The sequence below is a fragment of the Microtus oregoni genome, unplaced genomic scaffold, assembly GCF_018167655.1.
Source record: "Microtus oregoni isolate MIOR12 unplaced genomic scaffold, Mior012 000027F_ref0000203, whole genome shotgun sequence".
NCBI classification, from domain to species: domain Eukaryota; kingdom Metazoa; phylum Chordata; class Mammalia; order Rodentia; family Cricetidae; genus Microtus; species Microtus oregoni.
Window position 1 is genome coordinate 28,371,264 of NW_024543086.1, and position 19,728 is coordinate 28,390,991.

At 45.6% G+C, this 19,728-nt stretch overlaps 1 protein-coding gene across 5 annotated transcripts in view; it reads left to right on the top strand.

Annotated features, from left to right (window-relative positions):
* Nucleotides 1-19,728, top strand: part of Clec16a (C-type lectin domain containing 16A) — a 218,035-nt gene that overhangs the window by 152,125 nt on the left and 46,182 nt on the right. For all 5 annotated transcript variants that reach the window (XM_041676079.1, XM_041676081.1, XM_041676080.1 and 2 more), the window contains 3 exons: nucleotides 2,120-2,271; nucleotides 8,193-8,397; nucleotides 11,106-11,270. In XM_041676079.1, coding sequence (XP_041532013.1) covers nucleotides 2,120-2,271; nucleotides 8,193-8,397; nucleotides 11,106-11,270 — 522 coding nt within the window. The remainder of the gene's footprint in view (nucleotides 1-2,119; nucleotides 2,272-8,192; nucleotides 8,398-11,105; nucleotides 11,271-19,728) is intronic.

The following is a 19,728-nucleotide window of genomic DNA, read 5'->3' on the forward strand; positions in this document are numbered from 1 at the left end:
GGTCCAGGCAGTTGCACCCATTTGGGCTGGCATTTGCTTTAGGGAATGATGTCTCAGATGTCATATACCAAAGAGGAGATGGATGCATGAAACCCATTTAAATTTTAAAAAAAGGGGGGGGGCAGGTAGAATATTCTGGAAACATTCACACAGAAGCCATATTTCCATGCAACTTAAACCTCAAAGAGCAAAGCCGAACTGTATCCTACTAGGGTGGCCTAAAGAGAAAGGGGAGACTTCCCTCTTATCCTCAGGCCAGTTGAAAAGTGGAAAACGGTATAAGAGGTGGAATGTCCCTTAGACAGTACTCAGTCCAAGTTCGTTGCCATTTGTGTTTGGAGGTAGAACGTATCGCCTTTGTTATGTTTGCCTTTGCCCAGAAGATTACTAATTCTTTGTAGAAATACTGTTCTCACATCTCAAAATCATGAAACTAAGTGTTCTACCCTCTTTTTTTTCATTTAATTTATAGTGGTTCCCACTGTTGTAGTTTGTAAATACCACCCCCCCCCCAAGCTGGGAATAAAATCCAAACCTAGATAGAGCCTCACACATCCTAGGTAAGTGCTCTACCACTGTACTACAGCTCTAACCTCACATAAGCACAGTTTGTGTGCATGTGTGCTAACAGAAATCAAACCTATGGCCTTCTATTTGCTAGGCAAGTACTCTACCACTGAGCTACATCTTCAGACTCAGTGTGATTTTTACCTTAGGGTTTTTTTTGTTGTTGTTGATTTTCAAAAGCATATCTTAAATACTTTATCATTTTAAAGTAATTTTAAGCAATAGAGTGGTACATATATTAAAAATACTTGGAAGACAGAGGCAGGCCAGCCTGAACTACAAAGCAAGTTCTAGGTTAGCCAGGGCTAAATAATGAGACCCTGTATCAAAAAATAAATGTGTGTCTGACAAGATCGCTGAGTAGATAAAAGCACTTGCTGCCAGTCCTGAGGACCCAGGATCAATTCTCAGAGCCTACATAGTGGAAGGGAAGAACTACCTCAGGCTGTCCTGACCTTCACACACATGGTGGGATGAGTGTTAATGCGCACACATAACTAAAAAAATGTAATAAAAAGCCATTCTTTTTCGATGAAAGTTCTTCCATTAGTTCCAGTGCTCCTTTCCACACTCCCATTCCAGTTCCTACTTCCCTCCTCACTTTGAGCCACTGCTCAAAGTTTAGTTGAGTATAGTATTACATGGGTTTGTAATTTTCCATCTGATGGGAAAAGTCAGGGTCAAGTTGTTCCCCCATTTGGGGACATTTGGGGGTTTTCCTGGTTTAGCTATCTATTGAAAACATAAATGAAAGATTCCACTGGATGGAACTCAGCCTGGACTGCAGATATGATTGACGACTTGTGTTACTCGGGTGACTTCAGAGTCATTGGTGCTGAATAAAACCCATCTGGATATAAATTTCAAGTAGAAGAAGGGGCCTGCAATGTGCTCAGGAGTGCTATGTGGACTGTTCCACACTGAACACTTCCTAGCCACGTTCTTTTCTGTACCCGATATCCTGAGATAAGGGACCTTCTTCCCATCTAACCATGGAAAGCCATGGTTCAGAGGAGTCCAGTGCCTGACCCAGGGTCGCACTCTACATAGTTCAGAGAAGGGCTCTTAAGTTTTCAGACACCAATTTGAGGATTTGTAGTTCTGCTACAAAGAGCAGGGGACCTTGATTTCCTGTCTTTACATAAGCAAAAACCATTATCATAGCTATAAACTACCTTCAACCCAAAAGAAATACTGGGCTGAGTGGCCATGGGGTCTGGGCTATTAGGGGGTGAGTGTTTTGGTGCCTGGGTTTGAACCCTCATTCATGCCAGGCAGGTTCTACTTCTGAGCTCCACCCCTACTCGGTTGTTAGTTATTTTCAAACTGTAGCTTGGGTACCTAATACCCAATGGTTTGTGTGCTTTGTAGCCGTCCCAATAAGCATTGCTTTGAGAACCTAAGAAATCTGAGGCCTGAAAAGAGGTGAGGAAACTCCTAGCAGAATTGGCTTCAGAGGCACTCAAGCCCAATTGTGTGTGGTGCTGGGCCCCTCCAGAGACATCTGGACAGCTGAGTGAGGCCTCATTCTGCTCTCTGCTCCTCCTCCTAGATAACAGCGACTTGATCGCATGCACAGTCATCACCAAGGACGGCGGCATGGTTCAGCGCTTCCTGGCTGTGGATATTTACCAGATGAGCCTGGTAGAGCCTGATGTGTCCAGACTCGGCTGGGGAGTGGTCAAGTTTGCAGGCCTTCTGCAGGTGAGAGTCTTAAGAACCCGTCTGCCTTCTCAGCCAGCTCCACACACGCATGCCTAAGTGTCAGTTCTAATAACACAGGAAGGAGCTGCGCAAAAGCCAGAACACTGCATAGACAAAAGCCAAGTTCCCTTTACTGAAGCCCTAACGTTCTCCCCTTCCTTCAGGATCCAGCCCATTGTCAGGCTGATCCTTCCAGATCTGCTTCACTGCCAAGTGCAAGTAATAAATGTACTGTTTTTTAAATTGTGTATCCAACCAATTGTCAATCAAACTTGATGGAGAAGGACCACATGGTTGTATACATTTATAATCTCAGCATTCAGGCAGTAGAATCAGGATGATATCCACAAATTCAAAGACAAACTGGTCTATTTAATAAGTTCCAAATCAGTTGGGTAAGTCCATGTAGCAAGACCTTGTCTCAAAATAAAATGAGGGTAGGGGTAGGATGGGAGTGAAGATAGGGTGCTGGGGGCGGGGTGTAGCTTAGTTGATAAGGACTGCTTACCTAGCATACAAGTGGCCCTGGATTCCATTTCCAACACTGCATAAAACTGGGTATAATCATACATATCTATAACTCAGGAAGTTAGGAGGTAGAGGATGATCAGAAGTTAAAGTTCATCTTTGGCTACCCAGGGAATCTGAGGCCAGCCTGAGCTACATGAGACCCTGTCTCAAACAAACAAAAAACAGACTAGGTGTTGTGGCACACGCCTTTAATCCTAGTACTTGGGAGACAGAGGCCGGTGGATCTCGGTAAGTCTAAGACCAGCCTGGTCTACATAGCCAGCTCCAGTCCAGCCAAGGCTACATAAAACAAACAAAAACTTCAGAAAGAAATATAACCAGGCAGTGGTGGTGCACGTCTTTAATCCCAGCCATCAGAAGGCAGAGGCAGACAGAACTCCAAGTTTGAGGCCAGCCTGGTCTACAGAGTGAGTTTCAGGACAGCCTTATCTTTATTCTCTAAATAACTGTTTACACAGCATCTATATGGCATGAAGTCTTATGCATCATCTAGGGAGGGTTCAGAGTCTACAGGAAGATGTAGTAGGTTATATGAAGATGCTGTGCCATTTAAAGTAAGGGACTTGAGCATCTGCAGATTTTGGTGTCTCCGTGGGTAGGGGAGTACCCAAGGGATACTTGAACATGTATTTGAGAGTGTATATAGATTTTTATGCCTGGCTTTTCTCCTAGTCTGTCTTGGAGTATGTCTGGCAATTTTAGCATTTGCATACCTGCTGGGATTCTTTTACATACTGACCACAGCCTCCCTCTCCTCATTCTCCTCTCCCAATTCCTTCTCCCCCGCCCCCGCCCAGCTCCCACCCCATCAATCCTCTCCTCTTTTGTCTCCATCCAGAAAAGGGCAGGTCTCCCATGAGTATCAATAAACCATGGCATATCAAGTTACAAGTCCCCATGTATTAAAGCTGGGCAGCGCAACCCAGTATGAAGAGTAAGGTCCCAAAAAAACAGTAAAAGAGTCGAAGCAACCCCTGTTCCTGCTGTTAGGAGTCCCACAAGGAGGCTAAGCTACATAACTGTAACATATATGCAGAGGGCCTAGGTCAGTCCCATGCAGGCTCTCTGGTTGTTGCTTCAGTCTCTGTGAGCCCCAATGGGCCCAGGTTAAATGATGGTGTGAGCCTTCCTGTGGTGTCCTCGACCCCTCTGGTTCCTATACTCCTTTTTCATCATCCTCCACAGGAATCCCAAATCCCACAGGAATCCCATCTAATGTTTGGCTGTTGAGTCTCTGCATCTGCCTCCATCAGTTGCCTCTTTGATGACAATTGGGCCAGGCACCAGTCTGGTCACAGTCTGGTTCAGGTTTACCTATCCACCATTATCAGAAGTCTAAGCTGGGGTCCTCCCTGTAGACTCTTGGGAGATCCCCTGCACCAGACTTCTACCCAACCCCAAAATGCACCCCCGGCAGTCCCTTTCAGCACTCTCCCCCTCCACCCCCCAACCAGATTGCTCATGTTCCCATCCTCACCTGCCCTCAGTCCACTCATGAAATCTCTTATATTTCCCCTTCCCAGGGAGATCTAGGTGTTACCCCCATGAACGTTCTTGTTATCTAATCTCCCTGGGTCTGTGGACTATAGCTTAGTTATGCTTTATTTTACAGCTATATCCACTTATGAGTGAGAACATACCATGTCTATCTTTCTTGGTCTGGGTTACCTCACTCAGGATGATTTTTTTTCTTGTCCCTTCAACATGTATAAATGTACCATATTTTCTTTATCCATTCCTCAGTTGAAAGACATCTAGGATGCTTCCAGGTTCTGGCTATTACAGATAAAGCTGCTATGAACATAGTTGAGCAAGGGACCTTGTGCATCCTTTGGGTATATGCGCAAGAGCGATGTAGCTGGGTTTTGTGGTAGGTTGATTCCCAGTTTTCTGAGACACTGAAACCACACTAACTTCCAAAGTAACTGTACAGAAAATCATTAGGTCATACTTCAAAAACCTATACTCCACAAAACTAGAAAATCTAAAAGAAATGGACAAATTTCTTGATAGATACCGCTTACCTATATTAAATCAAGATCAAATAAATAATTTAAATAGCCTGATAACTCCTAAGGAAATAGAAGCAGTCATTAAAAGTCTCTCAACAAAAAAAAAAAAAAAAAAAAAAAACAGGCCCAGGCCAGAGAGTTTTAGCCTAGAATTCCACCAGACTTTCAAAACTAATACCATTAATTATTCCACAAAATAGAAACAGAAGAAACATTGCCAAATGCTTTCTATGAGGCCACAGTCACCCTGATACTCAAACCGCACAAAGACTCAACAAAGAAAGAGAATTACAGACCAGTTTCACTCACGAACACAAATATAAAAATACTCAATAAAATACTGGCAAACCAAACCCAAGAACAACAAAAAAAAAAAACCACTATGACCAAGTAGGCTATATCCCCAAGATGCAGGGATGATTCAACATACGAAAATATGTCAATATAATCCACCGTATAAACAAACTCAAAGGAAAAAAAAAACAAATGATCATCTCCTTAGATGCTGAAAAAGCCTTCAACAAAATCCAACACCCCTTCATGATAAAGGTCTTGGAGAGATCAGGGATGCAAGGAACGTGCCTAAACATAATAAGAACAGTATACAACAAGCCAGTTGCCGATATCAAATTAAATAGAAACTGAAGGCAATTCCACTAAAATCAAGAAGACAAGGTTGTCTACTCTCTCCTATTCAATATAGTATTTGAAGTTCTAGCTAGAGCAGTAAGACAACTAAAGGAAATCAAGGAGATACAAATCAGAAAGGAAGAAGTCAGAGAGTATCATTAACTGCAAATGATATGATGGTATACATAAGCGACCCCAAAAACTCTACCAGGGAGCCTCCACAGCTGATAAATACCTTTAGTCAAGTGACTAGATACAAGATTAACTCAAAAAGAAAAAAAATCTGTAGCCCTCCTACATACAACTGATAAACAGGCTGAGAAAGAAATCAGAAAATTGACACCCTTTATAGTAATCTCGTAATATGAAATATCTTAGTGTCCCTTTAACCAAGCGAGTGAAAGACCTGTATGACAAGAACTTCAAGTTCAAATATACCCTCTTCCTAACACTGCACGGAACCTTCTCCAAAATTGACTGTATACTCGGCCACAAAGCAAGTCTCAACAGATACAAAAAAAAAGAAAAAATTGAAATAACACCCTGTATCTTATCAAACCACCATGGACCAAAACTGGATTTCAACAACAACATAATCTACAGAAAGCCTACACATTCGTGGAAACTGAACAACTCTTCTGGCTGAGTTATCACTGGGCCAAGTTAAAAATAAAGAATTTAAAGACTTCTCAGAATTCAATGAAAATGAATACACAACATACCTAAACTTATAGGACACAATAAAAACAGTGCTAAGAAGAAAATTCATAGCGCTAAGTGCCTTCATGAGAGATGTCATACTAGCTACTGAGCAGCACCCCTGAAAGCTCTAGAACAAAAAGAAGCAGGCACACATAGGAGGAGTAGATGGCAGGAAATAACCAAACTGAGGGCTGAAATCAATAAAATAGAAACACAGAGAACAATACAAAGACTCAGTGAAACAAAGAGTTGGTTCTTTGAGGAAAATCAACAAAATAGATAAACCCTTATCCAAACTAGCTAAAAGGCAGAGAGAGAATATCCAAATCAACAAAATCAGAAACAAAAAGGGGGACATAACAAACTCCAAGGAAATACAGAGAATCATTAGACCATACTTCAAAAACCTGCTGGGATTCTGTTCACTGCTGTGTGGCTACACAGGGCAAGCTCAACCATCCCCAACTTCCAAGCATGCTGCTGCAAACCTGGTGCCCCACTTCCTCATGCCCCTGGGCAGGATTTCCCTAGGCAGATAACCAAGAATTTGGAGTGTGGCTATTTTAAGAGTTCTTAGCTCCTGCCAGCTTCCTCTAGTATCATCGTTGCCACAGGAGTTCCTGAGAATTGCGTCCTTGGCTCTGAGCACAGCAGGCACCCAGCACCATCACCAACTCCGTGGTTTATAGTGCGTTCTAAGTGCAGCAAATGACTAATGTCTTGCTGCAGAGGGAGTGAAACAAAAAGCCCACAGAATGGAGAGCAGCTTGCCACTTCATCTCTGCTGTGCCCTATCCCCAAATTCCCAGTGAACCTATTCTGGCCTGGGGCTTGCCCTATTTTAAGGAAGTCCATTTTCTTGCTGTGCTGTTCTGGTTCCCAGAAGTACCATGCCCTGGCTGATTTGATTGCTCATCACAGCATTGGCCAGCCAGTTGTTGCCTGCTCTTCATGGGATGCACCTGTGTGTGAAGGTGCTGCTCCTGTCTCCTCCCTTTCCCAGACTCCTCTCTTTTCAGACCCTCCTGTCTTCCAGTGAGGATGAGGAGGGTCTTCCCGCCCCCCGGGTCTTCTGTGTAAAACACCACCCAGTAGATGACCTGTGTCTTATTATCAAGATTTATACCAATTTCTTTAGTGCTTAATATCAGGAAAGTGTTTTTCTGTCTCAAAGAATTAATCTGTATCCTCTGTCAGACAATGAAAGTCAGATAACCCTACCAGCACCACCTGCCTTGGTTCTCTTCCAATAGCTACTATTTGTCAGGCTGTTACTATACACCTAGCTCCCTGCTTTGAATTTATAATAGCATCATCTGATCCGCTGGCACCCTTTGATGCAAACATTCTTTCCAAAGAGAAAGCCAAATGCAGCGCCCAAGAGCAGTAGCCCCCTCCTTTTGAACCTCCTTCAGTGCCTCCCACCTCCTCTAGCATGGCTGACCTTTGAGTCCATCTTCTGTCTGGTACGCTTTAACCTTTGTGGGCAGCTGACTTGGCTCAGAAGCCATCCTGAGCCTTTATGTGGAACCAATCCTTATACAGTCAGTGTCTTTTCTCCCTTTCATGTGCAGCTTGCTTTAAGTCTCTACCAAATGGCCCTGGTGGCACTCTTTTGGGGACTGTCCTTCGAGATGTGCCAAAGGACACCAGCAATGCCCCATTTTTTAGAGAAACAAGGAGATGGTGTCTAACATGACACCAGGTAGTGACAAGTATTTGGAGTTGTGACCTATGGTTTCCCAGAAGGAAGAATTATTGGAGTTTTTTTGTTGTGACAGTGGCAACCCCTCTTCAATCATTAGGCATCCCAAGTTCTCATGGGAAGAAGTTACTAGCCATGGCAGCATTGGCCCCTTTCCCCCAACAGGCCTGCATGGTCTGCACCCACCTTTGAGTCTTTGAGATTTGGCCTCCTTCAGAACAAAAGCAGACTTCAAAGTGCTTTCAAAGTGCTGGTCTTTTTCTGCATGAACCACTGACGCCCCACAATCTGCCAACCCCTGGGCCTGATGGACATTTTGCCTTTGCCTTCTCACTATGCAGGACATGCAGGTGACAGGAGTGGAGGATGATAGCCGTGCCCTGAATATCACTATCCACAAGCCTGCCTCCAGCCCACATTCTAAGCCCTTCCCCATCCTGCAGGCCACCTTTGTGTTCTCTGATCATATCCGTTGCATCATCGCCAAACAGCGCCTGGCCAAGGGCCGCATCCAGGCCAGACGGATGAAGATGCAGAGGATAGCTGGTAAGTCACATCAAGAGTAGGGGCTCACCACCACGGGGCTGTCACCAGCTGCTCACATTGACCTAGGAAAGTCCCAGGGTTCCTGTAGATGAGGGCAGGAAGAGTCAGGATTCACTGTGCTTCAAAGAATAAGATGTTTCTGCATCTCAGTGTTTGGAGTGGAGAAAATTTCCAGGGCTGTGTGGAAAAGAAGGTGACTCTCCCTACCAGACAAGAGGCTAGAATCAGGCAGTTGGTAGGAGACAGCTGTCCTTACTCTTGATGCTGAAACACCAAGTGTACCAAGAGTGCTTTGACCGCTGCCTGCCATGTTGGGTATCCAAGCAGCCCTTAGGTTGGTAGAGCCTTTTATGTCCATTGTACAAGAGGAAACTAAGGCTGTGAATTTTTAGTCACACATAAAACAAGTTTGCAGAGCTTCCTACTTGGAATTTTTGTTCCAACTCTGAGGATGAAGCCCAGGGCCCCACACATGCTAGACAAGGACCGCCACTGAGCTGCCCTAGCCTAGCAGAATTTCCCTCACCCTTCCCTCCTCTCCCTGTTACCTCTCCGTGAGAGCCAGCACCCAGAACTAGATTCAGAGGCCATCTCACACCTCACAAGGATGGTGGGGTCTGCACTGCCCAGGCTGTCTTGGTAAATAAGGGTGTTTCTTTGTCTCCTGAAGTAGAAGGCAAAGCATTGTCCTGGGGCAGAGCGGAGTGGTGCAGTCCTAATGTTTCCTTCAAGACTCCCAGGTTAGAGCTGTAGCTCAGATGGTAGAATGATTGTCTAGCATATACAAAGCCCTAGGTTTGACCCTTGACACCATATCAAACTAGTTGTAGTGACACATTCCTATAATCCTAGCACTTGGGAGGTGGAGGCAGAAGGCATACAAGTTTAAGGTCATTGTCACTATATAATGAGTTCAACATAAGCCTGGGCTCCTGTCTCACAAAAGATATAAGTGAATGAATGAATGAACAAACAAAGTTAATACCTTTGGCTCAGGTCCAAATCTAGCCCACTGTGAAGAGGGGGCATTCTCTCAGAGAGCAAAGGAAGAATAATCTCTGGGTATGCTTCATTTCTGGACACTGAAGTTATGATGCCGTGCATGCCTCCATGATGTGCACCTGAGTCACCCCCTCTTATTTCTCAGTTAGCTGAAACCTGGCCTGTGAAATCATGACAGGAGTGTTTTGTAATGTGTAAAGTAACTTAAATCATTCAGCACTTCCTTTCAAGATTTAATTTCCCGACTTTTCCCCTGTGATGTGAATCAGTTTCTCACAGCTGTCTTGAAGGCCAGATATTTCATTTGAAAATTGAGGATTGCACTATAAAGTGACTGCTAGCATAAACACCTTGCATATTTCTTAAATTAATTTTGAAAAGCCACTCTGAACTGATATGTGATGAGAGTTGTTTAAGGGAAGATGTGACATGTAAGCGCACACTCATAAATACAAACATGTACATACATATATATATATGCTTTCTTGTACACATATTCTCATGAGCATTTATAGTCAAGATCACACACACACACGCACACTACACCCCGCCAAATTAAATAATCTGAAATGGGGCTGGAGCAATGGCTCAGTCAGTAAAGTGCTTGCCACACAACCATGAGGTTTTGAGTTTACATTCCTCAGCATCCATGTAAAAGCAAGGTATGGCAGCATGCAGCTATAATCCCAGCCATTGGGAGATGGAGATGGAGAAGCTCCATGGCTCAACCAGTGAGTATCATAAACTAAGGAAAAGTGCTTGCAAGGTGACTCAGGAAGTAAAGGTGCTTACCACTGAGTCTACCAGCCTGAGTTCAATCCCTAGAACCTATTTGGTGGACACAGGGTACTAACTCTTGCAAGTTGTTCTCCACACTTTTGGCATGCTACATATTGATGCCTGTATGCACATGTACATGTCCACACACACACACACAAAATAGATATATGTAGAAAAAAAAACCTTTTTAAAGTTGGATAGCATTCAAGGAAGATAGCATTGATCTCTGACCTCATGTACACCCACACATATACATAAATACATACAAAAAAACTTTGAAAAAATCTGCATTTGTATTGAACCTATGCAGAGTTTTTCCATGAGTTTATTCCCTAAACAGTATAGGAAAGAATGCCTTCTGTAGTACTTGGATTGCATTAAATGTAAGTCATCCAGAGATGATTGACAGTGGACAGGATATATATAGGTCATGTACAGATATAATTGTATTCTACATAAGGGACCTAACTACAGGTTTTGGTATCTTTGGGGAGGAGTGCTGCAGATACTGAAGGGTCACTCGTTTGTGTAGCTTGTTTGTCTGTCCATGTCTGCCTGTGCACAAACTTGGGGCGGAATTGGCCTCACTTGCTGTGGTATCTGACAGCACGCGAAGCGAAGCCTTTGGGATCTTTTGTACAGGCCCAAAGTGCAAATTGGCCCAGCATTTGTTCTCTCCAGCCAGGCCTGAACTTTTGCCTTTTTGTCTGAACCTTGGCCTAAAGCCCCTACTTCTAGTTGTGTTTTGACTTCCTTAGGGTCTCTGGCATTCTGCCAGTCTCCTACCTCAAGGCTGTCTGTTTGGGTTCCCCCAAGTGTTGCACTGTCAAGGCCAGTATCTCTCTGGCCTGATGCTCAAGTCATATCAAATTGTCTGTCCCGTGTTCCACATGCTAAGAACAAACTCTGGTGCTGTTTGATTATAGCCCTTCTGGACCTCCCAATCCAGCCTACAACTGAAGTCCTGGGATTTGGACTTGGCTCCTCCTCCTCCCAGCACCTGCCTTTCCGTTTCTATGACCAGTGCCGCCGAGGCAGCAGTGACCCCACAGTGCAGCGCTCTGTGTTTGCATCCGTAGACAAGGTGCCAGGTAAGCCTGTCCTCCTGCTCGGGGCTCAGGGTGCTTTCCTGCGAGGCCTGCTGGAAGTCTTCCTCTCAGAAGCCAGGCTGCTGGAAGCCGCAGCTTCGTGGAGCACAAGTGAGGCACACCTAAACTGCGATCTTGCCTTTCCCTTCTTTCTTCCGTCACTTGGGTTTGCTTTTCCAGAGAGTTGTTAGGTATGTGAAGAAAGTTCTCAGAATCAGGACTAAAAAGTTTCTTGGAAATAGGTGGCTGGTTAGTAATGAAGGTTGTGGAGAGATGTCTTCCTTCTTGTAAGATGACTAGGATAGTGTGTGGTTCCTGGTACCCTGAGAAGGGTAGACCCGTGAGGAAGTTCCAGTGCCCACAGGCCTTCTGCTTCTCCCATCTGGGAGCAGCTCCTCCCACTTCCGACAGCTCTGTCTCCAGCCCTTCTACCATTCTCCAAAAAGGGAAACTTGTGTGGAAAGTTGAGGGGAAGCAGAGCAGCGCAGCGCTCCGTCCCTACCCTGACACATGGACCTCAGTAGATGCATGTGCAGCAGATCCCACAAGCTGGGGGGAGGAGGGATGAATCTCTTCTCTTAATTAGAAAACGGAGAAGACTGGCCAGGCTCTCCTCCACTCTTAACATGTCCATGTTCAGGGCTCAAACTTGAAAGTATTATGAGATGGTCCCAAAAGTGATTGTTGATGTTGGAACAGCAAACAGCCATGACAGCCTACTCAAATCCAAGACCTTGTCCACCTGTGGTTTAGTCTGCTTTCATCCATGATTTTATTTATGTATGTCATGTATACCATAATTATATAATTTCTAAAAACCGACAAGATTTGATAAAATGCAGACAAGTTGAGCCAGGCATGGCACCTTTAATCCCAGCACTTGGGAAGCAAAAGCAAGAGGATATAGAGTTTGAGGCCAACCTGGTCTACAAAGTTAGTTCCAGGACAGCCAGGGCTACACAGAGAAACCCCATCTCAAAAAAAAAGTAAAGAAGTCTCTTTTGCTCTAGAGGTAAACATGTGAACAGTTTCTTGCGTGTCCTTCTAGAAAAGTCTATTTGCATGTCATAAGTATGTCTTTGTATCATACGCAGAGTTATATGCTATGTATGTGATTCTATATGTGATTCCCCACTTTGGGTACTTAATTTGAAGTCAGCATTATATGTTAGCACAAATAATTGACTTATTAACTATTGCCTGGTATTCTAGTGGATGTCTGGAACAAAGCATTTTTCCACATTTTATGTTGATAGATGTTCCACCACACCCTGCTAGGGAAAGGTTTTAAATTCTGGTAGATACAGTCCTAAGGTGAACAGCAACAGAAAGTCACTTGGCAGCCCTTCACCTGTAACAGCTTTCTCTCTGAATGACTAGTTTAGGCTGTGAGTTGCATGGCAGCCTGTTTTCATCTTCAGCTAGGAGGTGTGAGATGGTGCTCCCTTTTGGATCCAGGTTCTCCTTGTTAAAAGTCTTCTGGTCTACCACATTGGAAACAGTGGTTGCTCAGTTGATACAAATTACCACAACTGAGGGTAGGTAGACTAACACACCCTGGCCTGGTAAGAAATTCCCTCTTTGGGGCATCACACTTCTTTCCATCCCAGAACTTATTGGTAAAGAAAATCCCTGAGTCCTGTTTCTAGCTAGTCCTTAGGACTAGGTGGGGTGCAGCAGGCTGAGACCAATCCTACCTGTCCTCAGCATCTGCACCGTTTCTTTGTTAGCACAATGCAGGAGATAGCAGTTCTCTTCCTGGCCTCCCAGGCCTGCTGGTGCTGCCAGAGTCTATGAAATCATCAGTTTGAGCTCGGACCTTTGCTGGTTCACACAACCATGACATTGCTGTGTCCTGCTGCTGATCCCAGGACCAGAGGATATGAGGCCATACCTATGAGATCTAGAGTATGTCCCAGGGAACTGCTGCAGGAGGCCATCAGACCCTTAATTGGCTCTAGTAGATCCATAAAGCTTGGACAGGGATGAGACATTGTCATTTATATCCCCCATGAGCTCTTCTCCTTCCTACAAGCCCCACTGCATAACTTGATGCTTACTAGAGAAGTGTCTGCAGGTGCTTAGGAAGAAAGCCCTGGGCCCTGAGCCCTCAGAAGGGTGGGTGTTCCGTGAAAGGAAGGGTGGCAGCCCACCACCATCTTCCCAGCACTAAGCACCCCAGCAGCCACTCAAGAACTCTGCTCCATTTCCTCTCCATGACACCCCAGTGCTTTGTTTGCTCTACCCCAAAGATGCTCCCTGCAGACTTGCCAGTAGATCACAACAGGATCAACTTCCTCATTATGTCCAGTTTCCACCAACTGGGTATTCCCAGAAGCCTACACCTCTCCCTCTGATCTCAAGTGGTCACTAGGATGCACTCACTTGGGCAGCTGCGGCAGCCCACTCATCAGCCCTCCACCTCCCTTCAGCACTCCTCAGGCTGTGGACTTAAGACCCCTTCATGTCTTTTCAAAGTCCTGGGTGTCCAGAGGGCTTGAGTTTTTGTGGATTATGGCTATCCATGTTCATAATACTAGAAATTGAAGCTAAAAAATGCTTTGCATAATTACTTGATAGTCTATCACATATAAGACATCAAAAGCATAACCATCTGTGAAAGGTGATTCTGTTCAGACTTTACAGTTTGGGATCTTACTGTGTGGCACAGTAGCAGTCAGGCCTGCCTGAGAGCTTCTGCATCGGTCTGTTTAAGGAGGAACCTTCCTTGGTCACCTTAGAGAGAGGCGTACAAAGGGAAAGGGTGACTTACTACTGTCTGCAGGCTCCAAAGCACACCTAGAGACCCACTGCTGTGCCATGGAGTCCTGCCCTGCCTCAATGGCCTTACACTGGCTGCTTTACCTAGCTCTTGGGTGCCTACTTCCCAGGGATAGCCCAAGCTCAGTGTGTGGGCTGCTTCCTCCAGAGGCCTTTTGTGAGTATTCTGCTAACCAGGGCCACACCCTTCCCCCACCACATTGCACTGGTTTATTTTCTCCATAGGATTCAGTTCCATAGCTGGCTGACATATTTGTGTCCCTGAATGTGGTTTCTTTCCCCATGGAGAATGTCACTGTGTGAAACTGTTCTATTCACCACTCTACTTCAGCGCCCAGCTGTGGCTTTATTCAGTATTTGTCAAGTGAAATGTAAGCCTGCACTTCCCTCCAAAGTTGTCTTCTTTGTCTGAACACCAAGAAGAAAAGGATATCCCATCTAGGACCTCAGGCATCCAGGGGCTTAGTCTGCCCAGGGAACATAGGAGGACCAGATCTTCAGCAACACCACCATCTAACTTCTGTTGCCAGACTGACATGTCTCTCCCAAGCAGGAGTACTTGGCAATAGTTTAGGTGGTTGCCTGTTGCAGCATGTGCTCCCTCTCCAGTCGCCTTCCTCAGCTTTGCAGAGCCAGTCAGGAGAGCCAGGTGGAAGGGTGGCCATTAACCTCCACTCTACAGCACCTCAGGGTGCCGTGTGTGACCCTTGCCCCCTTCTGAAAGGATACCTCAGGCTGTTGACTAAGGGGATTCTTACCAATTCAAAGGGAGAAACAAACTCAACCTGTGCATGGGCAGTTCTCAGGGTTCACTTGTTTGGGACACGTCTTTCCTTTTTGTCTGTGTCCCTCCCAAGTGATGTGCAGACCAGTGTGACTCTCCTTTAGACTCTAAATTTGATTATATTTGATGGAAGTATACCTCACACTTCCTTGGGGGAATAGTAAGATGGAATATAAGCCAGGCTGGGAAGTTAGCAGCCAGCCATTCTCAAGTGTTTCTTCCTCTCTTTGGCTAAGAAGTTACAAATTCTGAGTATCTGTATTAATGTAGATACATCAGATGTTCTGTAGTGATGGCTCTTGCCACCCCAGTAGTCAGCTTCCTGGAGCAGAGTCTGAGTGACCTGGTCAGGGAGGGAATGTCAGTGGTAGCCAGCATGGGGGCAACAGCTGCTTGAGGAGTGCCCCAAGCTCTCACAGCAGTAACTACTTCTGAAATTTGCCGTGGCCAGCAAGATAGACACAGGGCAGCCTTGAACTGGTGTTTCCATAAATGCCAGGTGAAGATTCCAAGCAGAAGCTCTTCCCAGCAGAACTTCTTTCTTATGGCTGAATTATGTTCCTTGCATGAATATACCACACTTTGCTAATTCATTCCCCCCACTTAAATAGACCTTTTGGTTGTTGTAACTAGGAACCTTTATATGTAGGTTTTAGCTTCAAAGCATATGCCTAGCTAGCAGTGGCCAAATGATCATTTAATGTTTTGAGAACTGCCAAACCATGTTTCCTCAGTCTTTTCAACCTTTCAGCTGAAATTGCTGTCTATTTTCCGTTTGCACTGTGGAGCTGCATTAGAACAGAAAGGACGTGGAAGGGGCCTATTTCTCTAGGCAATACTCGGGACAGCTCAGGCAGGAGGAGAGCCCAGGGAATGGGTGTGTGTTGTCTTCCCGTCAATCAAGCCTGCCGTGGGCTGGCCTTTTTTGTCCTGCTCAAGTCTGGCTCTGCACCAGTTGGTCATGGTCACAGGTACCAGCGGAGTCAGATTTGGTGCTGTTAGGGCCATTCTCTGCTTTTCCTCTCTTTCCTGCCAGGTTGAGGAGTTGTCTGCCTTGGGCCAGACACTTAAATCCCAAAGGAGGGGTTGGTGAGCTATGTCAGTTGGCAAAATGATGGTTGCATAAGCAGTAAGAAGCCGAGGGCAATGCTATGGGGGTGGGACATCAGATCCTTGCAGTTCCCTGCCTGGCCACCCTAGTTTACTTGGTAATATTGAGGCCAATGAGAGAGCCTGTCACAGAAAACAAGATGAATGCTGCCTGAGGAAGAAGACTCAAGATTGCTCTGTGGCCTCCACAGGCATGCACATGTGAACATATACTTGCACACGAATACATCCTGGGGATCTGAGAAGGGCTGTTGTCCAGGTGTTGTCAAGGCAAACAGCCCAGCCTTATCAGTTGCCTGGCCCAGAACACTTAATAGTTCCCTGGAAGAGCCTGCCATTCCAGGGCACCATTGGCAGCTGAGTAAACCAGGAGGAATGTAAGGATGGCAGGCTGGGAGTGCCAGTGCTGGGAGCCAGGCACTGAGATCCAGAGTGTTTAACATGTGGACATCAGCCCTGACTCTCCACCCCAGGACAATGTGTGAGGTGCTAATGTCCTCTTGGGGGGAGTTCCCAGAAAGCAGGGTTTGGGTGCTGTTGCCTTTCTTGTTTCTGATGATAAAACAGAGCCAGCTGTCTGCTTTCAGCTCCCCAAGACAAAATACCCTTTCTAGAGTCAGACAGGAAGGAGGCCTGCAGTCTTGCAGCCTCCCCTCAGCTCTATCTCAGATTGGCCTGCACCAGTGAGCTACAGAAATTTGATTCCTACTCTGGTTTTTATGTTGCTCTTTTAAAAAAAATTTTTTTGATTAAGCTGCTGATCACTTTATAAATTTTTTTCCTCTGATATGCCCAATAATAGTTTCCCTCTCTACATGTGTGGAAGTGACCTGCCGAAGGTCACAAGCCTGACTGAAGTCACACACCCTTAGCACCTCAGATGCTGAACCAAGTTTCTCTTAATCCCTGCATATGACATAATCTGAAATGAACCACCTGTCCTGCTTTTGGAAATCAAGACCTAACTACAACCGCCTAGACTTCCTGATCCAGGATAAGCCCACATTGTCAGGTGTGTAGTTCACACTTGTAGTCCCGGAACATTACAAGTTCAGGCATGAGGATTGAGAGAGAGGGTGAGGCCAGCCTGAGATACACAGATACCCTGCCTCAAACATTAAAAAAGGAGCACAGAAATCTTGTCTGTTTCTAGAAGTATGGGTTATATTGGGGAAAATCAACCGTACTGGGCATGTTATATACGTAATTCTCTCCTCCAGACAGCTCTCAAAACTACTTCCCTCCCTACTCCACAGGTCGAAAACAGATCTAGACTGAGACCTCATAGCTCACAGGGAATAGACTGAACCTGTCTCTAATCCCTGTTTGCTTCAGTTTGCTTCAAGGCTGCCTTTGCTGATGACTGCGCCAGCTCCCATGGTTTTGCTACCAGTTTCAATGTCAGAGGTTCTAGAATAAACAGTTGTTGTACCCCCACCATTACATAGACCCAAGGCTTTGTGCTTTGAGATCTGTATCCAAAGGATCATGTGTCTGAACAAGACACTTTTAGAACAGTCCTCTCAGCACACCACTTCTAAACCAGGCTAGTGGCAGGCTCACTTGCATAATGGTGTTCTCGGCCTGCAATGAGAAAAAAGCAGAAACGATACTAGAATCGACCTTAGCAAACCAGCAGCAGTTGAGCTCTGACACTCATCTCTTAAGAGATCAGCCTTTAAGACATCAGCTAGGGAGATGTTCAGTGGGTGAGAACACTTGCTCTGCAAGCATGAGAACCTGAGTTTAAATCCCCAGCACCCACATAAAAAGCCAGGCATGCCTGTGTGTATTATAACTCCAGCATTATGGGGCAGAGACAAGTGAATCCCATGAGCTTCTTAGCCTGGCCAAAAAGATGAGTTTCTAGTTTAGTATGAGTCCCTGTCCAAAGTAATAAGACAGAGTGAGACAATAGCACGAAGTGCCCTGTTCTTGCCTCCATATGTGTACATGTAGCATACACCACACACAAAAGAGATCAAGTCAAGGGTGGGGTTACTTTCGCCAAGAAGTCTGCCAGGAGTCGCTGCTTGCCAGGCCTCTTTTCAAGGTACTAGGGCAGTCATAAAAAGAAAGCTTCAGAGGCCTAAGAGTAGGAGTCCTAGAAGGAGCTGCTTTATCAAAGCAGAGCTTGCCTGCAAGGTTCCTCACATGGAATATGGGCCCCCAAAGTCTCTCTGAGCAAAGGACTCAGCCACCCAGCAAAGCAGCCCCCAGGCCTATGCCTTTCTTAGGAGGTAGAGGGAGGAAGAAGCTGAGTTCTCAAGAATTGAATGTTGCTTCATTGCTCAAGGACATGGCCTACCTCAGACATCCCAGATGACTCTATGCTCTGGAGCTTTCTACATTGGACAGTGTTTCAGAAGCAGCAGGCACTCCATGAACCCATGCAGCTGGTGTGGGAAGATGAACAGTGTTTCAGATGCAGCAGGCACTCCTTGAACCCATGCAGTTGGTGTGGGAAGAGCCTGAAACCCTCTATTCCTTGCATTTGATCTTGACTCTGCCTGGGAATATTTGGGAAGTAAGCCTCTCTGACAGGGCAGAACAAACAGGCCTGTGCCAGCATTGTGCACAGCAGTGGCTCTGCTACACCTGTGTGTGTGCGCTGAAGCCCTGAAGTCAGAGACCTGGGTCCTGATCCAGCCTCCTGCTTCACCTTACACTTGTTACATAGCCTTAGGGATGTCAGTTGCTTAACACTGCTAAACTGTGCACTTAGAAATAGCTGTAGTAAAGAAATTTTATATATGTATGAGTGTGTGTGTGTGTGTGTGTGTCCACAATTGAAAACACAAAATACGGTGGCACGTGCATTTAGTCCCAGCAGAGGCAGGTGCATCAGTGAGTTCCAGGCCAGCCAGAACAACCAAGTAAGACTCTTGTCTTGAAAACAAAACCAAAAACCATAAACGATAGATGTCATCTACCTCCTTAGGTTCTTGTATGTGTAAAAGTTCATTCACCCAGAACATGTCTACCTTCCTAACAAAGGTGACATATATGGCAAAGCGGAGCTGCTGTCCCTCTCTGCTGTTGCCCTTGGAGCTCAAAATGATTAAACCTTCTTCCTAATTGTGAACTCACAAGGGAACTCAATCCTAGCCTCTTATGATACATGAGAGTGCTTCTACTCACGAGACAACTCAGTCAACAAAGCTTTTGACATACAAGCATAGAGACCCAATTGTGAGCTCCAGAATCCAACAAGAGGCTGTTTGGGTTCAACTGTGGGACGTGACAGAGTGAATGAAATTTTGTAGCCTGACCCATAAAAGACCAGTCTGAGAGCTCATGGCTTGCAGAAGAGGCAGGGCCAGGGCCAGAAAGGGGCAAGAATTCATCCTCTAAGGTCTCACAACGAGCTCTAGGAAGCCATCATCATTCAAAGTCTGCCAATAGGAAGTCTGAAATGGGGAAAGAGGGCATTTTGCCCAAGGTCACCCAGCTTCTGGGTGCCCTTGAACTGGGGCTGTCTGCTTTCCACCCAACAAACCACTGTGTCTTCAATTCTGAAGACACTGGGTGGCAGAACAGCAAGGAACCCTTGTGCTACAGACCCCCGAACTATCACTGCAGACTACTTCACTCCACTCCCTAGTAGACCAAGAGTGGGACAGAAGACATGGTGGGTGTAGATAGGGGTCTGCCGCTGAAGGAAAAGGCGAATTGAGTCTTCATGTATAGGTGGGCGTTCTAATATGTGTTCTGTGGCTGTGATAAAAACCAGACAGAAAGCAACTTGGGGAGGAAAGGGTTTGTTTCTTCTTACAGTCCCTCATC